Here is a 20,803-nt window from a genome sequence, read left to right as displayed (position 1 = left end):
ATTTAATCAAATTCTCACATTTGATTTATAACAATGTAAAACATTTATCCAAAGTATTAAAAGTCTTAAATAAACAATTAACATGACACAGGCATGAAAATACCTAGCTTCTTTTTGTGGGTATTTTAGTCTAGACGCGATCTAATTAACTATTGATTTGACCTTTAAAGTCATCCTATGATCATATAAGCAATGTAAACATAAATAGAGATATAAAAAAGATTATGCAAACTCATGCTGTTGGATTTTTCTAGGTTTATTCAATTTCATATTAAAGATGAAAAATACATGTTTATCATCATTTTTACCTGTATAAGAACAATTTATTGTGGATCAAATCAGTCAATCAAGCAATGTACCTTTGTTTCACTTTCAATGTTGACATTCTTTTCCTTTAAATAACTGTACACATACAATTCACGTGTTATCTATCTTAAGCTAAGGGGTTAAATTGAAGTTCACATGAATATAGATTCAATGAGGTCGAATTATTCACTTGCAAGTGATTAATTCATAATCAATGTTTTTTTAGCTTATTTTGACAAAATTGAACCATACTGGCTCACTTTATTACATTGTCATTAACCCAATGTCTCTCTTTATTACATTGTCAGTCTCCCTTATTACAATGTCATAATCCCAATGTTTATCTTTATTACATTGTCAGTCTCCCTTATTACAATGTCATTCTCCCAATGTTTCACTTTATTACATTGTCATTAACCAAATGTCTCTCTTTATAACATTGTCAGTCTCCCTTATTACAATGTCATTATCCCAATGTTTCACTTTATTACATTGTCATTAACCCAATGTCTCTCTTTAAAACATTGTCAGTCTCCCTTATTACAATGTCATTATCCCAATGTTTATCTTTATTACATTGTCAGTCTCCCTTATTACAATGTCATTATACCAATGTTTTACTTTATTACACTGTCATTCTTCACATGCCACTTTTTTTAACAATGACATTCTCCCCTTACCTCCCCTTACAACATTAATTAAAATATGGTTTACTTTTTAAAATATTGAATTGGATGGAGAGTTGTCTCATTGGCACTCATACAACATCTTTTTATTATATATATTATAAGTACCTTCAGCTGTCCAGTGTGTATTGGTGTCACATTCTAAATACTGCATAATGTTAGGAATGTCTTTCATAAAGGCTCTTTCTAACTGGTCTGGTGAAGGAGTAAATGACTCCATGTCACTTTCATTAATCTCTGAATATTCACGATGGTACTCTGAAATGAAATAAATAATCTCTGAATATTCATGATGGTATTGTGTAATAAAATATATTGTTGATTAATCTCTGAATATTCATCATGGAACTCTGTAGTGGAATATATTGTTGATTCATAGTGAAGAATCTCTGAATATTCATGATGGTATTCTATAATGAAATCAATGTTTCACAAGCCAGTTACAGGGCAGATTTCCTACCAAAGGTTCCAAAAACATAAATGGTAAAGATAATTGATGCAATAACATCTAAATTAACAGTAGTAAAACTAAGCATACCATGGTCCACATAACCAGAATGTACATTTCTCAGATCTCGTAGAATTATATTTGTTTCTATTCTATCCTCTGCTTTCGCCCAACATTTTGCCATAATGTCTGTGACAGTTCTTTTAATCTTTACGTTTCTATCAGTGCTACTGGTACTACTGTATCCTGTGCTATAAATATGTTCCTCCGGATCTAACACACTACTGGTTCTCTGCCCATTATTGACCTTTGAGTAATCAGGTAATTTAGCCTCGCTTTCATTCTCCTCACAATCATTAGTCCTGACTTCATTGGAATCTCTGTCTGATGGGTTCGTACATTTTGTATTTCCATTATAACTGGAGTTAGCAGATGAATTTGTTGCTCTACTCCTTCCCTCGTCTCCTTTGGTGATCAAGTCTTCAGGAAAATCAATAGTTTTACCACTTAGGTAAAATTCTTGAATCTGAAAATGGAAAGAAGTCATTTAATTGAAGAAGTGAGAAGGCATAAACATGTTTAACCCTTCCAATTCTGTATGTGCATGCATGTCTCAAGGCAGAAAGTTGTTGATCAACTTGATGCAATCTTTCATAAATTTAATGATGTTACAATAAGATCTTTAGTTTTTTTTCTTTGAAATTGTTTCAGATTTTGTTATCCTAAAAGATTATTATTGCAAACTACTTTTGACTTACCAGTTTTTAAGGGGGGTTATTATTACCACTGTAAAACTATCATTGGCTATGGATAAACTCAAAACAGAGCAACCTCATTAAAATTCAGGGATGATCTCAGGTGTTCTAGAAGTTTAACCAGATCTTCTCAGTGGTGGATCTAGAAATTTTCATAAGTGGGGGCCTACAGGCTGCCTAAGAGGGGGGCCGCTCCTGTCACGCTTCAGTGATTCTCTATATAATCAACCAAATTTTTTCCCCCCTAACTCCGCCTCTGCTTGTTTCTTATAATGTGACGACTGTCATGGCTTTAGTTTTTGCGATAGTACTACTGTGAATTCAGTCATTTTCGTGGGTACTAATTTTCGTGGTTTGAGGAAAACTTACTTACTTATGGCTATTTAATTTCTTAGTTTTAGCACGTCTGCATACATTCTTGTAGAAAACTCATAATTTGTTGAACATTTTTTTCATGGTTCTCCTTTAACCACGAAATCTACGAAAATTGGTATCCAAATGAATAATAATGAATCCACAGTATCTATAAGCCTTTTATTAAATTGATGGAATTCCATTGTCTGTTTTCCTTTAATGTTCTTACCTTATCACTATCAAGATTGAAGTCTTTGAGGGGCTGTACTTCCAATGGACTTCTTCCTAACGTAGCACATTCCCACAAAGTTGTACTGAAGGCATAAACATCACCACTAATTGTCATCTTTGACATGTCTTTAAATAACTCTGGTGCAACCCATGGAAGTCTGCAAATACATAAACAATGTGAAATTTTGGCTAAAATATTAATTATAAATAAGAAGTGTAAATGAGATAGCTCTCTGTCCAATTCATAATATATAAAAAGGTTAACAATTAAAAGGGACAAAGAACAGCCTTCAACACAAAGCATTGGCTAATAGGCAATAGCAAACTAAAAAGGACTCCTAAAGGACTACTGTAAAATTATTCAAACAAGAAAATCAACGGTCTAATATATCTATAATAAACGAGAAATAAGAAACAAGAACTATTTGTGTTTTTGTTGCACAGTGTAAAGTTAGCATTCAAGTTTTTTTTGTCATTTTATTGTTTTTCTACTTATATACTACAACCTATTGCTCCTTTGATATACATTGTCTCCATCTTTTTTTATCTATCATATTTATTATTACAACATGTACCAAGCAGATGGATTCGCATCAACTATTAGCCACTGGACACTGAGCAATAAATTTTTAGCAAAGTCTTGCATTTTGACATAAATTTTGAGCTTTTTTTTTTAACATATAGAAGTTCAGATATCAAACCTTTTTGTATTGAGTACATGACCAATGGGCAGCTTGTTATAAATATTTAACATTCCACTATCAGCCAGCTTGATGAAGATATCTCCAGCATCATATTTAAACACCATCACATTCTTACAACAGATACTACCATGATGCAAGTTCTTCTCATCCTAAAAATATATAACAACATATATTTAAAAGATGTAAATTTTTTCATCTTAAAAAAACTACAACTTGAGCATTGCAATTAATTATTTGATGTAAATTCAAATAATTGTCCTTTAAATGATGTAAATTCAAATAATTGTCCTTTAAATTGTCAACTTTTGATTGGTCTGTAGGAGAGGGTGACATTAAAAAAAAAAAAGTCTCCCACTCAGCCATAGCATTGAGTTAATTGTCTCCCTTATATTAGCCAATTAAAATCTGGCATTTTAAAGTGAAGCATAATAATATTATTTATTCCTGTCGAAATAATATTCCAGAATACTTTTTTCATTTGGAACTTACATCATGAAGGAATTTCTATTTCGTGACAATACCATCAAGATAATCATGTTCTCAAAATCAAAATACAAGATTCTGATAATTTTGTAAAAGAGGAATTTGCATTGTAGTTTACAAGAATTTACTTGACTACGACTTGAAATACAATAAACAAGGAAAATAAGAATAATATCCTTGTTGATCATCACAAAAATAAAATTTTTATATGAAAGAACTGAGAATAGAAAATTCTCTATATGTAAATTTAAATGGTGATAATAATAAGGTAGACTATTTCACAAAAGGGGAGAAAATCTAAAAACAGATACTGTAAATTCAGAAATTATTGCAACGTTTTAATTATTGCGAAAAATGGGACAGAGTTGTAAACGCAATAATTAGAACTCCCATTTTGAAATATTTTATATGAATTTAACAGGATTTTCTCAAAATTGTAAGAATAAAAATCACATTTAAGTCTAAAATGACAAAATCGCAATAATAAATGCACGCAATAATTTCTGAATTTACAGTATTCTAATATAGAAATAATATAAGCAAGAAGATGTGGTATAATTGCCAATAAGATAACTCTCCACAAGAGACCAAATGACACAGAAATTGTAGGTCACTGTATGTAAAAAATCAATTATTTCTTATATGTATACACATCAATAGTTTTAGAAAATAACAAAAATGTACATTGCCAAAAAATTTCAAGTATGAAGAGTTAAACATGAGAAAAGTTTCAACAAAAATCAATAAAGTTATTAGGAATTTTAGAATTAAAACATTCATAAAAAACAACTAGATGCTCTGCAGGGCGCAGCTTTATACAACCGCAGAGTTGGAACCCTGAACATTGGGGCAAGTATGGACACAACATTCAAGCTTGATACAGCTTTGAATTTGGATTGTGATTAAATAGTTGACACAACACAGGTTTCTGACACATAATGAATGTAGTCTAAGAACTTAAACTTAAAAACTTTAAATTTTAAATTGGGCATTACCTATTATGGTCCAATATCCAAAATATAAATACATGGTTAGATTCAGCATATCAAAGAACCCCAAGAATTCAATTTTTGATGAAATCAAATAAAGTTCAATTTTGGACCCTTTAGACCTCAATGTGGACCAATCTGATAACCGAGCCCAAACATCAAAAATCTAAATAAATGGTTAGATTAAGCATATATTAAAGAACCCTATGTATACAATTTTTGTTGAAATCATTGAACAAAGTTTAATTTTGGACTGCAATTTGGACCAACTTGAAAACTGGGCATATAATCCAAAATCTAAATACTGGTTTAGGTTCAGCATTTCAAAGAACCCCAAGGATTCAATTTTTGTTGATATCAAACAAAGTTTAATTTTGGACCACGATTTGGAACAACTTGAAAACTGGGCCCATAATAAAAATTATAAGTACATGTTTAGATTCAGCATATCAAAGAACCCCAAGGATTCAATTTTTGTTGAAATCAAACAAAGTTTAATTTTGGACCACGATTTGGACCAACTTGAAAACTGGGCCAATAATCAAAAATCTAAGTACATGAAGTACATGTTTAGATTCAGCATATCAAAGAACCCCAAGAATTCAATTTTTATTTAAATCAAACTTGGTTTAATTTTGGACCCTTTGGACCTTAATGTAGACCAATTTGAAAATGGGACCAAAAATTCAGAATCTACATACACAGTTAGATTCGGCATATCAAAGAACCCCAATTATTCATTTTTTGATGAATTCAAACAAAGTTTAATTTTGAACCCTTTGGGCCCCTTATTCCTAAACTGTTGGGACCAAAACTCCCAAAATTAATCCCAACCTTCCTTTTATGGTTATAAACCTTGTGTTTAAATTTTATTGATTTCAATTTACTAATACTAAAGTTATTGTGCGAAAACCAAGAATAATGCTTATTTGGGCCCTTTTTTTGGCCCCTAATTCCTAAACTGTTGGGACCAAAAACTCCTAAAAATCAATCCCAACCTTCCTTTACTGGTCATAAACCTTGTGTTTAAATTTCATAGATTTCTATTTACTTATTTTTCAATTTTTGCAGTTGTATAAAAATAAATCATTTCTGCCAGAACATTAATGGCCAGTATTTTAATTATTGACCCAAACTAAATAACTCATAATGCCTTGAAAATTAACATATATCATGTAAAAGAGGATGGATAAATAATTTCTAATAATTCCAAACTAAAAATTGACTTGAAATGTAAATCCATTGTGACTTACCATGTATAGTAAAGCCTCAGCCAGCTGTATTGCTATGTAGATAAAATGTTGCAATGTAAACGGCTTTCTCATGTCAAAGAATTTTGCCAGGGACCCATACTGTGCATACTCCTCAACAACTTGTGATGGCGATGTCAAACAAAGACCTTGTATACCAACAAAAAACCTGTTATCTTCAAATCCTAGCTGTCGGCAAATTCCCATTTGTAGTGACTGGAAAAAAAGAATATTGTATATAAGGCAAATAAACAGGGAATGTGTCCACAGGACACAAATGATGCCACCATTTTAATAAATCATAATAAATAAAGAGTCATAACTCAAGAACTGTAAAAGTGAGGATATACTGTATTATGGTCCTTCCCTAAGCCTATATCACCCTGCTCTGACACACAGTAATTCTTGTATCAAGACTTCAAATTGAGACCAGGCTTTATCAGCGATGTCACAATGTGAGAGGAGAAGTTATTAGCTATGTCACAATGCGAGAGGAGACGTTACAGCCACGTCACAATGCGAGAGGAGACGTTATCAGCGATGTCACAATGTGAGAGGAGAAGTTATTAGCTATGTCACAATGCGAGAGGAGACGTTATCAGCAACGTCACAATGTGAGAGGAGAAGTTATCAGCAACGTCACAATGCGAGAGGAGACGTTATCAAGCTTTCGTCAAGCATAAAACTGTCTTAGAGAGAAAGAAAAGACCAGGAACAGAATGATAAAAAGATAATCGTTTTTCTTTGTATAGATATCGTAAAATATTAGCCGCTGGACACAATGTGAAACTTTTCAGCTTGTTCGCTGCACTGTCCCGCCAAAAAAGTTCACATTGTGGCTCCCAGCTGATATTATACGATATCAGACCTGCCAACTTTTGAAAATCTCCATGGGGGATTTAGTACGCGACCAGATTTTTAAGGGACAATTTTTGCAGCGTTTCTGTGTACATTGTTTTTAAATCTTAAAATAGTCTCAGGTCTCTTCTTTTTCTTTTAGTATACTAATATTGATCTTATAAGCCTTGATTTCTTTTATTTTCATGATTCTAGTACTTATTTTAAAATTGACAAAAAAACTGAAGAATAGAGAAAAATGGCATTAAAAAATAAAAGATATCAAGTGAAAATCAAAGCCTTAAAGGCTGTAAAAGCAATTGCTGCCATGTTAATGTTTGGGGACTTTTATTTTTCATCCACATATATACAAGAATTAAACCTGACATGAGTGTTGTCTAGTTAAAAGTAAGAAGGTTTTAACTTTATATAAATAAAAGACTTTAGCAGAAAGTCATTTTTAATATGTTTTATATTTCACAAGGAGACAACACGTTTACCAGGCTAAAGTTGGGGTCAAATATACATGTGCTGAAACATATAACTCAAAAAGAAATCATCATGGATTATCCCCTGGTAGTGTTTGTAACTTCCTTGGCAATAATTTCCTTTATTGATTTAATTTTAACAGTTTTCATTATTAATTTATATTTAACCATTAACACAAATGATTAAGTTAAAACATTTCAACTTTCCAGACGCAAATGTTAAAAAACGGGAAAGAAATAAAATATCTTACAAGACATAAACATGTAAAGAATAAATGTATATTTCAGCTTAATAAAAATATTTTCATAACGTTACTTTGTCATCATTTTTAAAACTAAGTTCCAAACATTATTGCTCAGTTAATATGTGTCCTTCTGATGCGGTACGAGCACAGGCACTTGTTTCTATCCATAGGAAGGTCGACTATCCATATAAATAGTTTTATATGGATAGTCGACCTTCCTATGGATAGAAACAAGTGCATGTGGGTACGAGATAACTACAATTCTCATGCAATCCCGAAAAGGGGGGTCATCACAGACAAACATGACATTAAATCGTTATCACTGAACTAGTATATATATTGTATAGGGGCCAGCTGAAGGACGCCTCCGGGTGCGGGAATTTTTCGCTGCATTGAAGACCTGTTGGTGACCTTAATTCTGCTGTTGTATGTTTTTCTATGGTCGGGTTGTTGTCTCTTTGACAAATTCCCCATTTCCATTCTCAATTTTATTATACGAACAAGAACAAACAGCTCTACGTTGCTTTGATATTTATCAATTTTCAGGAAACATTGCGAAAAATGATCTTCAATATTTCGAAAACATGTGAAATAAAATTGCTAACACGGTGGACCGTCGAGTGTCAACAAACGTAGTAGACTTGTTCACTGAAAAGACGAGGATAATGGTTTCATCTGACATTTGTTATGCAAACCCAGTTTTGATCATGATATTTAAAAAGACGTACTTTTTTTCAATCTATGTATTAATAAACTAGAAAATTCCAAATTGTAAATATCTCTTTATGTGGACCGACTTGGCATCTACTACGTTTGGACGGGTCCATTTCATTAGTAAGGTGATCGATAAATATTACGGAGTTTTGACAGAAAAGGAAAACGAACTTATTGTTATGTGTTTTCAACAAGGGTTTCGTTCCGCTAAATTATTTGCGCAAATAAAGTTTGTCTATTTTTAGATTACAGGTAATAATTTGACACTACGCATTAACCTGTGTAGTGATTTTGATTTTTCGATAAATGTATGAATGAACGATAATTTTATGAATGAACAAGAGCACCTGACCTCTTAAAGAAACACAAATTAAACATAAAAAACCGTATTTATTAGGAGATAATTCAGTTAAATTTTCAATACTAAATCAACAACTGAAATGAATCCATATTTTGTTGAAACATCGTACGAACGGCGGAAAACGGAATCGCATTTATAAAAATGTACTTTTTTCACTCGTACTTCTATGTTATTTGATAGTCAAACGGTTGACCCTTTAAATACAAAAATACATCTTCAAGAACATATTCTGAAACTTCTTAAATTCACTAACTTTTTTTTAAAGTTTCAAGCTATGTATTGCATTAGAAAACATACATAGGTGTTAAAGAATGACTGACCAGGAGCCTGTTTAACAAAATACTATGGCTCGATCTGGGCGGAGTCTCTGATCTGGGTCACAAAGATGGCCATACGCGACGGCATAAAAGCAATTGCTTTAAAAAAACCTTTTCTCCCACCAAAGACCTTCTTATCTTTGGACCATGATTCAAAAGACCTAAACCTATATAACCTTAAGTTAGAAGGGTAAATACAGATTTTGATTAAGTCTATCAGTATTAATGAGAAAATGGATAAAATTTGAGTTATCGTTCTTTGGAGTTCTGAGGTGCTCTTACCGGCGGAGGTTTATTCACAATAGAAGAATACAAAATGGCCTCGATTTTAAATCAACAGACACATGTCTGATTTTAAGATAAACGATGTTTTTTTAAGAGTTTATTACAGTTCTCATCTTTAAGTTAATTACGATTTCGTTATGGAACTACGATAAACGTTGCAAATTGTGATCATATGATAAATTGATTAAAAATGAAAGGCCAACTGACGGAATTTCTGTTTACAAATAATAATATTAATTAAGAATCAATTATCTTTGAGGACTGTTATGACCCATCAGGTAATCCAATTTCTTGCAACAACAAATCATGACACCTGTTGTGACCGTTGATAAGAGTAGGATTGTAAACTTGTCATAATATGTCCCCAGGTAAAGTTTTTTTTTAACTTGATCAGAAAAAATTCAAAATCGGAAACCAAATAATTTTTTTCGGGTATATTTTGTGAAAATCAGGATTTTGACTTGTTTTACGATCCCGATATCGGGATTTGGGTTGAGGGATGAAAATCGGGATGATACCCTGAAAATAGGGATAGTTGGCAGGTCTGCAATATCAATGCATAGAAAACCCCATAATCTATACATACTTGCCCAGTTGCATTATAAATACCTAGCAATAATTTCATTTTTTTTTTTTTTTTAATTTACAATATATCTTTTTCAATATGATTGTGACGTGGGAAATCATACAATACCTCATAACAAAGTAACTCCTGATTTCTTTCTTTGGGTCGGTGATGTCTGATCTGTTTTACAGCTATAAACTTGTCACTTCCTCTCACACGACCTTTGTACACCTCAGTAAAGTAACCATTGCCTACAAAAAGAAACAGGCCATTAGGATTACTTCTGACCTTACCTACTAGCACACTTCAGCAAAATTACCATTGCCTAAAACAAACAGGTGATCTAAGGAGTACCTTTTACTTAACCTACCATTTCACTTCTGTAAAATAACCATTGCCTAAAACAAACAGGCAATCAGGATTACATCTGACCTTACATAATATAGCTACCATTACATTTCACGTAAAATAACCATAGCCTAAAACTAACCAGTCAGGGGCGTTACTTAAACAAGTTATTTTTTTTAATTACTTATATAAGTAATTTTTTATTTTAAAAATAATAAAATTACTTAATAGAGTTATTTTAATTTTCAATAGAAACATAGACTAAATGTAGTTTTCATGATTTTAAACAACATTTTATATCATAAAATAAAGAGTTTATCAGATTTGAGAGGAGTATAGAGATAAAAGGTTACTTTAAAAATAATGACAAAAATATGACTTGAATAAGTTATTTTAAACATTTTTGAAAAAAATAGCAATTACACTTATCTAAGGCAAATATGTAATTGACTTAGGTTACAAATTATAAATAACCTCAGGTCTTAATTAATTCACAAGTATCTATCAATTTATATCAGTCTACCTTCAAGATTTTAGAGGAAAATGATAATTTAATAGTCCCAAGAGACCAATCTTTGACCCAGAAGCGTCGGTATGAAAGATAAGTGCGTCGGAAAGTTAATTAGTGTTTCTGAAGAATTAGTTTTTATATATCAAGGGAAAAATAACCAGATAACTGTGAAAATTATTTAAAGCTAGTAAAATCTATATTCTTGGACACCTTTAAAAATAATATTCAGAAAAATAACTTATATAAGTTATATTTAAATAAGCCTCGTTTTCAACATTACTTGTATAGGTAATTTTAATTGTTACTTGTTTAAGTAATGCCCCTGACTGCTAACAGGCAATTAAAATTTGCTATGACTACCTATCAACACATCAGTTCTAAAAGTGTGATTACCTCTTTTTCCTTTAAAACATTTTTAAACTCTCTCTTTTCACCCTGTCACTTGTTAGGTAGGATTCAATCCTTTACAAAACAAGAGTGCACACGCTGAAATGTCTCGCCTTCTATACTAATCATTGATATTATGTTGATAGTCCTAGGTGTAAAGCTAAGCTTTATTACAACTGTCACATAAACTTAACATTAACCAAGATAACTAAACAAAGACCAATGAACCTTGAAAATGAGGTCAAGGTCAAATGAAACATGCCAGGCAGACATGTTCAGCTAACAATGCTTCTATACAACATATATAGTTGACCCATTACTTATAGTTTAAGAAAAATAGATCAAAACACAACAAGAGTGCACACGCTGAAATGTCTCGCCTTCTATACTAATCATTGATATTATGTTGATAGTCCTAAGTATAAAGCTAAGCTTTATTACAACTGTCACATAAACTTAACATTAACCAAGATAACTAAACAAAGACCAATGAACCTTGAAAAAGAGGTCCAGGTCAGATGAACCATGCCAGGCAGACAGGTACAGCTAACAATGCTTCTATACAACATATATAGTTGACACATTACTTATAGTTTAAGAAAAATAGACCAAAACACAAAAACTTAACACTGTGCAATGAACCGTGAAAATGAGGTCACGGTTAAATAAAACCTGCTCGACTGACATAAAGATCATAAAATATTTCCATACACCAAATATAGTTGACCTATGGCATATAGCATTAGATAAAAAGACCAAAACTCAAAAACTTAACTTTGACCACTGAACCATGAAAATGAGGTCAAGGTCACATGACATCTGCCCGCTAGACATGTACACTTTACAATCATTCCATACAACAAATATAGTAGACCTATTGCATATGGTATGAGAAAAACAGACCAAAACACAAAAATTTAACTATAACCACTGAACCATGAAAATGAGGTCAAGGTCAGATGACACCTGCCAGTTGGACATGTACACCTTACAGTCCTTCCATACACCTAATATACTAGCCCTATTGCTTATAGTATCTGAGATATGGACTTGACCACCAAAACTTAACCTTGTTCACTGATCCATGAAATGAGGTCAAGGTCAAGTGAAAACTGTCTGACAGACACGAGGACCTTGCAAGGTACGCACATATCAAATATAGTTATCCAATTACTTATAATAAGAGAGAATTCAACATTACAAAAAATTTGAACTTTTTTTTCAAGTGGTCACTGAACCATGAAAATGAGGTCAAGGACATTGGACATGTGACTGAGGGAAACTTCGTAACATGAAGCATCTATATACAAAGTATGAAGCATCCAGGTCTTCCACCTTCTAAAATATAAAGCTTTTAAGAAGTGAGCTAACGCCGCCGCCGTAGCCGCCGTAGCCGCCGCCGCCGCCGCCGGATCACTATCCCTATGTCGAGCTTTCTGCAACAAAAGTTGCAGGCTCGACAAAAACTTAACACTGTGCAATGAACCGTGAAAATGAGGTCAGGGTCAAATAAAACCTGCGTGACTGACATAAGCATCATAAAATATTTCCATACACCAAATATAGTTGACCTATGGCATATAGTATTAGATAAAAAGACCAAAACTCAAAAACTTAACTTTGACCACTGAACCATGAAAATGAGGTCAGGGTCACATGACATCTGCCCGCTAGATATGTACACCTTACAATCATTCCATACAACAAATATAGTAGACCTATTGCATATAGTATGAGAAAAACAGACCAAAACATAAAAATTTAACTATAACCACTGAACCATGAAAATGAGGTCAAGGTCAGATGACACCTGCCAGTTGGGCATGTACACCTTACAGTCCTTCCATACACCGAATATACTAGCCCTATTGCTTATAGTATCTGAGATATGGACTTGACCACCAAAACTTAACCTTGTTCACTCATCCATGAAATGAGGTCGAGGTCAAGTGAAAACTGTCTGACAGACATGAGGACCTTGCAAGGTACGCACATATCAAATATAGTTATCCTATTACTTATAATAAGAGAGAATTCAACATTACAAAAAATTTGAACTTTTTTTTCAAGTGGTCACTGAACCATGAAAATGAGGTCAAGGACATTGGACATGTGACTGACGGAAACTTCGTAACATGAAGCATCTATATACAAAGTATGAAGTATCCAGGTCTTCTACCTCCTAAAATATAAAGCTTTTAAGAAGTGAGCTAACGCCGCCGCCGGATCACTATCCCTATGTCGAGCTTTCTGCAACAAAAGTTGCAGGCTCGACAAAAATGTATGATTTATTCATATTTCCATTAAAAAGATTCTTGTATTCAATATTCAAATTGTTTCTGATTAAAAATAAATAAATGAATATAAAAAGGAATTACACCTTCCATACAACAAATATGGTTGTTTGCTTATAGTTTAAGGAAACAGACCAAAACACAAAAACTTAACACTGAGCAATGAACTGTGAAAATGAGGTCATGGTCAAATAAAACCTGAGCAACTAAGATGTAGATCATAAAATATTTCCATACACCAAATATAGTTGACCTATTGCATATATTATAAGAAAAACAGACCAAAACACAAAAACTTAACTATAACTACTGAACCATGAAAATGAGGTCAAGGTCAGATGACACCTGCCAGCTAGACATGTACACCTTACAATCATTCCATACACCAAATATAGTTGACCTATTGCATACAGTATAAGAAAAACAGACCAAAGCACAAAAACTTAACTATAACTACTGAACCATGAAAATGAGGTCAAGGTCAGATGACACCTGCCAGCTAGACATGTACACCTTACAATCATTCCATACACCAATTATAGTTGACCTATCGCATACAGTATAAGAAAAACAGACCAAAACACAAAAACTTAACTATAACCACTGAACCATGAAAATGAGGTCAAGGTCAGATGACACCTGCCAGATGGACATGTACACCTTACAGTCCTTCCATACACCAAATATACAAGACCTATTGCTTATAGTATCTAAGATATGGACTTGACCACCAAAACTTAACCTTGTTCACTGATCCATGAAATGAGGTCGAGGTCAAGTGAAAACTGTCTGACGGGCATGAGGACCTTACAAGGTACGCACATACCAAATATAGTTATCCAATTACTTATAATAAGAGAGAATTTAACATTACAAAAAATATTAACTTTTTTTTCAAGTAGTCACTGAACCATGAAAATGAGGTCAAGGATATTGGACATGTGACTGACGGAAAGTTCGTAACATGAGGCATCCATATACAAAGAATGAAGCATCCAGGTCTTCTACCTTCTAAAATATAAAGCTTTTAAGAAGTTAGCTAACGCCGCCGCCGTAGCCGCCGCCGCCGCCGGATCACTATCCCTATGTCGAGCTTTCTGCGACAAAAGTCGCAGGCTCGACAATAATCCCCATATTTTCACCCCTTTTTGTCCTCAATGCTCTTCAAATTCCTTCTTTATTAAGCCTTTTTGCCTTTTTTTTATTTTTATAATTCATTTTATCATTTGAGCCATTAAAAGACGTCTTATCTATCATGATAATGTAGGGTTATTGCATGAATATTGGTGAATATTGTCCAGAGTAGAATTTTTTTTATTGCAAGAGCTTGCGAGTGCAATATATGTTCTACAAGGGACAATATTCCCCAATATTCATGCAATAACCCTATTATTGTATCAGTCAGGGGCATTACTTAAACAAGTAACTTTTAAAATTACCTATATAAGTAATGTTGAAAACAAGGCTATCTTAAAAATTACTTATATATTATGTTTATAGGTGACCAATTATACAAATTTTACTAGTTTAAACAAATTTTCATAGACATCTGGCTATTTTTCCCATGAAATATAAAATCTAATCCTTCTGAAACAATAATTGCTTTTCTGATGCACTTATCTTTGATATCCACGCTTCTTGGTCAAAGATTGGTCTCTAGGGACTATTAAAATATCGTTTTCCTTCAAAATCTTGAAGGTAGACAGATATAAATAGATAGAAACTTATGAATTAATTAAGACTTGAAGTTATTTATAATTTGTAACCCAAAACAATTACATATGTTCCTTAAACAAGTGTTATTACTAATTCTTTCAAAGATGTACAAAATAACTTATTCAAGTAACATTTTTGTCATTATTTTTAAAGTAACCCTTTATGTCTATTCTCCTCTCAAATCTTACAAATTCTTAAATTTGTGATATAAATGATGACGAAAAATTGTAAAAATTCATGAAAACTACATTTAGTCCCTGCTTTTATTGAAATTTAAAATGACTCTATTGAGTAATTTTATATTTTTTTAAAACAAAAATTACCTATATAAGTAACTAAAAAAAGTTACTTGTTTAAGTAATGCCCCTGACTGTGTATAGCAATATAATATTTGAAAGTAAAATTTGGTTTAAACTAAAATTTTGTTGTTGATGACATCATGAATTTTGAGGATTTATTGCACTAGTGCAAGATTGGAATTTATTGCACGCTAATGTTTGGTTACTTTCTGTGGGAAATATCATATTGCTATGCAATAAAGAGTGATCAATATTTTAACTTATTGTTAATTTAATTTTATCCTTTTGTTCACATTCTAGTTTAAAATATCAACTGAAACATTGTTGTTTAGTTATCTTAACTTCTTCTTCAGAACTGAATTTTGACTAAAACCCTAACATTTTCTGCAGAATGGAATTTTCAACAGATCCCAACATTTGCTGTAGAACTAAATTTTCACTAAACTTTACATATGCTGCCGAACTGAATATTTCACGGACCAAAACATGAATTTCAGCAGTACCTAATTTTTCGTCTGTCATGATGTCCCCCTGCATGTAGACCAATGGCTGCTTTTTCTTTGCAATAACACCGGAATCTTCGTCTTCTGTATTTGGAGTATCTGATGGGTTAACAAACAAATTCTTAAGAACTTCACAACATTCTGAAAAAAAAAAAATAACACAGTTTTCATAATTCAGTTATCAGACAGTAGTTGGTTTCATGAAAAACATACGATTAAGATTGATCGTAAGTCATGAACAATGCAGTAAACTAAATCTTAGTCATTAGTATTTTTGTGTAACTAAGTTTCAAGGTTAGGTTACAACAAATGGAAGTGTTTAACGACCTTGACTGGCCATACAGCCCTCGCACGGTAGGTAATGTTCTATAAAGTAACTTTTCAATGTTCAAACTTTAGTTTCAATTTTCTTGGTTACATAGTTTTTCCATTGTGTTCTTTATGTGATGTTGCGAAAAGAACGCTTATACAGTAGACTCCCCTTTGCTATAATAATGAACTAGATATCATTGAGATGGGAGCCATCTCTGTGGGCCCCGCTGTGAATAATGTGCATTAAAAAATTGTATCTTTACCATAGGACATGGGTTTGTCAACTGAAATCAAAGTTTTTGACCTTGACCTTTGACCTATGAAGTTGTAAATAAATTATGACACACCCTTTGGTGTTGGTTTATAAACATGTCAAGTATAAACTTTGAAATGATAAAGGTTCTCAAGATATAGAGCGGACACGATCTTTACCATAGGACATGGGGTTGTCAACTGAAACCAAAGTTTTTGACCTTGACCTTTGACCTAGGAAGTTGCACATAAATTATGACACAACCTTTGGTGTTGGTTTATATACATGTCAAGTATAAACTTTGAAATGATAACGGTTCTCAAGATATAGAGCGGACACAATCTTTACCATAGGACATGGGGTTGTCAACTGAAACCAAAGTTTTTGACCTTGAACTATGCCCTAGGCAGTCGTTCATAAATTATGACACACCCTCTGGTGTTGGTTCATATACATGTCAAGTATAAACTTTGAAATCATAACGGTTCTCAAGATATAGAGCGGACACGATCTTCACCACAGGACACAGGGTTGTCAACTGAAACCAAAGTTTTTTGACCTTGACCTTTGACCTAGGAAGTTGTACATACATCATGACACGCCCTCTGGTGGTGGTTAATAAACATGTAAAGTATAAAGTATGAAATCATAATGGTTCTCTAGATATGGAGCGGACACAAAGTGTTACGGACGGACAGACGGACGGACGGACAGACGGACGGACAGACGGACGGACGGACGGACAGACTGATCACTATAGGGGACCGCCTTTGGCGGGACCCTAATTATTCCTACCATTCTTTGGTTTGACTATTATAGGATTCTTAGCCAGAAAACAAATCTCTGATAAAGCCTTGAACAGTTCCCTTGTCATGTTGTACAAACCCCACAAACCCCCTTTGCTATAATAATGAATTATTCCTACCGTTCTTTTGTCTGACTATTATAGGATTCTTGGCCAGAAAACCACTCTCTGATAAAGCCTTGAACATTTCCTGTGTCATGTTGTACAAACCCCACAAACCCCCTTTGCTATAATAATGAATTATTCATACCATTCTTTGGTCTGACTATTATAGGATTCTTGGCTAGAATATTACTCTCTGATAAAGCCTTGAACAGTTCCCTTGTTATGTTATACAAACCCCAAAACCCCCCTTTGCTATAATAATGAATTATTCTTACCGTTCTTTGGTCTGACTATTATAGGAGTCTTGGCTAGAATACCACTCTCTGATAAAGCCTTGAACATTTCCCTTGTTATGTTATACAAACCCCAAAACCCCCCTTTGCTATAATAATGAATTATTCATACCGTTCTTTGGTCTGACTATTATAGGAGTCTTGGCTAGAATACCACTCTCTGATAAAGCCTTGAACATTTCCCTTGTTATGTTATACAAACCCCAAAACCCCCCTTTGCTATAATAATGAATTATTCATACCGTTCTTTGGTCTGACTATTATAGGAGTCTTGGCTAGAATACCACTCTCTGATAAAGCCTTGAACATTTCCCTTGTTATGTTATACAAACCCCAAAACCCCCCTTTGCTATAATAATGAATTATTCATACCGTTCTTTGGTCTGACTATTATAGGAGTCTTGGCTAGAATACCACTCTCTGATAAAGCCTTGAACAGTTCCCTTGTTATGTTATATAAACCCCTCAAACCCCCCACCCATCCCCCTTGCTATAATGAATTATTCATACCATTCTTTGGTCTGACTATTATAGGAGTCTTGGCTAGAATACCACTCTCTGATAAAGCCTTGAACAGTTCCCTTGTTATGTTATACAAACCCCAAAACCCCCCTTTGCTATAATAATGAATTATTCATACCGTTCTTTGGTCTGACTATTATAGGAGTCTTGGCTAGAATACCACTCTCTGATAAAGCCTTGAACAGTTCCCGTGTGGTGTTATATGATTGTGATGTATCTCCCTCCAAGAAAAACTTGTCATCCTCTCTAAAGAAATACTTTGTCCTGATTTGTCCTTCGTTTGTGTAGACAATAGCAAACTTGTCCTGTTTATGAATATCTTGTTTCACAATAAAAAATTCATGGTCAGATTTCTTCAGTTTCTCTACTGCAAGCTTTTCACTAAAAATGAAAAAAGAAATGTTCAATAAAAGATAAAAAACAAGAATGTGTCCAAAGTACACGGATGCCCCACTCCCACTATCATTTTCCATGTTCAATGGACCGTGAAATTGGATAAAAAATATAATTAGGCATTAAAATTAGAAAGATAATATCATAGGGAACATGTGTACTAAGTTTCAAGTTGATTGGACTTCAACTTCATCAAAAACTACCTTGACCAAAAACTTTAACCTGAAACATGCACTTTCATTTTCTATGTTCAGTGGACCGTGAAATTGGGGTCAAAAGTTTAATATGGCTTTAAATTAGAAAGATCATATCATAAGGAACATGTGTACTAAGTTTCAAGTTGATTGGACTTCAACTTCATCAAAAACTACCTTGACCAAAAACTTTAACCTGAAGCGGGACAGACTGACGAACGAATGGACGAACAAACTAACGAACGGACAGACAGACGGACGGACGAACGAACGGACGCACAGACCAGAAAACATAATGCCCCTCTACTATCGTAGGTGGGGCATAAAAATGATGTAATTATTCAAACTCATCATAAAATTGTGTATGCCTGATGCATGTGTTGCCAGTGAACACAGAATAACACAAGTTAATATAAGGATGGAATAAGGTACAATGTTCAAGAGCATTGAGGGTTCAAAATTTAAAATGTTTAGCCTTTACAGCTAAGACTCAAAATTCTAAACATGCTAAATGTTTAGCCATTACAGTTAAGGCAATGAGTTAAAAGGTCCAAATAAAGTACGAAGTTGAAAAGTATTGAGGACTAAAAATTCCAAAAGATTTGCATAATATAGCTACAGTAACCTAGTCATGGGGAGAAAAAGCCTAATTTTTTAAAAAGAAAATCAAAGTTATGTAAACAGTTAATCTAATAATAGTGACCATAATAATGAAGTTTCATATCAACACAAAGTGCTTTCCAATCAGCATTAAATCATGTTCAAATATTTTGAACAAAAAATATGGATTCAAATGTTATTCAAATTTTTCAGGATGTTGTGGGTAGTGTGGGTATAAGCTAGGTAAATCACAAATCAATTGTTCAACCAAATTGAAATTTTCTATAAGCTTGTATGAAGACTTTTACAAAATTATGAAATAAAATACCACTATCAATGAGACATAATTTTCCCCCAATAAAGGATATATTTTTTTTATAATTTCATGATTCTATATTATAAAATTTAAGATTACCTGATAGGTCCATGACATTTCAGGTTGGCAAGTTGTTTGAGGGAATGTGGCGCCACCTGGTCACAGAGTAAATGATGATAGTTGTGTATAACTCTATAGTAACCATCTAAGCCAGAAATGAAGGATTCTGCAGTTTCTACTGTGTCAAAAATCAGCATCTACCAATAAAAAAAATGAAAAATTTATGACTATTTTAATATGTTGTACATACAATGTACATTGAATACACTTTTTTTGTGAGTAATAATTAAAATGGATTGAAGACTTGTTTTATTTCAGTATATATTTTTATTTTGTGATTAAGCAAAATTTGGACACAACATGCACAAGCAGTAACAAGCCTATGAAAATGTAACTACGATACAGATGGTTCACCTACAATATATACCCATGGAATCCAGGGTTACCATGGTTACCCTGATAGTCCAGGATTATAATGTACTGACCAATGACATAGCATTAGTTCACTGGACTCTTTACAGTCCAGAATTATAATGATCTCACCAGAGGTGTACCATTAGTTCTGTGGACACTGTCAGAATTATAATGTACTCACCAGTGGTTAACTATTAGGTATGTGGACTCTTACAGTCCAGGATTATAATGTACTCACCAGAGGTGTCCCATTAGTTATGTGGATTCTTACAGGCCAGGATTATAGTGTACTCACCAGTGGTGTACCATTAGTTATGTGGACTCTAACAGTCCAGGATTATATTTACTCACCAGAGGTGTCCCATTAGTTATTTGGACTCTTACAGTCTAGGATTATAGTGTTCTCACCAGTGGTGTACCATTAGTTCTGTGGACTCTAACAGTCCAGAATTATAATGAT

At 33.2% G+C, this 20,803-nt stretch overlaps 1 protein-coding gene across 2 annotated transcripts in view; it reads right to left on the bottom strand.

Annotated features, from left to right (window-relative positions):
• The window catches only part of LOC143058563 (tyrosine-protein kinase JAK1-like), a 62,479-nt gene that overhangs the window by 24,094 nt on the left and 17,582 nt on the right, over positions 1–20,803 (bottom strand). For both annotated transcript variants that reach the window (XM_076232053.1, XM_076232054.1), the window contains exons 4-12: positions 19,969–20,126; positions 18,485–18,747; positions 16,077–16,217; positions 10,148–10,269; positions 6,210–6,422; positions 3,482–3,633; positions 2,779–2,938; positions 1,531–1,966; positions 1,101–1,250 (exon numbers count right to left, since the gene is read on the bottom strand). In XM_076232053.1, the coding sequence (XP_076088168.1) occupies positions 1,101–1,250; positions 1,531–1,966; positions 2,779–2,938; positions 3,482–3,633; positions 6,210–6,422; positions 10,148–10,269; positions 16,077–16,217; positions 18,485–18,747; positions 19,969–20,126 (1,795 nt within the window). The remainder of the gene's footprint in view (positions 1–1,100; positions 1,251–1,530; positions 1,967–2,778; positions 2,939–3,481; positions 3,634–6,209; positions 6,423–10,147; positions 10,270–16,076; positions 16,218–18,484; positions 18,748–19,968; positions 20,127–20,803) is intronic.

This window comes from Mytilus galloprovincialis, chromosome 14 (genome assembly GCF_965363235.1).
Source record: "Mytilus galloprovincialis chromosome 14, xbMytGall1.hap1.1, whole genome shotgun sequence".
In the NCBI taxonomy this organism is placed as follows: domain Eukaryota; kingdom Metazoa; phylum Mollusca; class Bivalvia; order Mytilida; family Mytilidae; genus Mytilus; species Mytilus galloprovincialis.
This window is presented reverse-complemented; position numbering and strand designations above follow the sequence as displayed.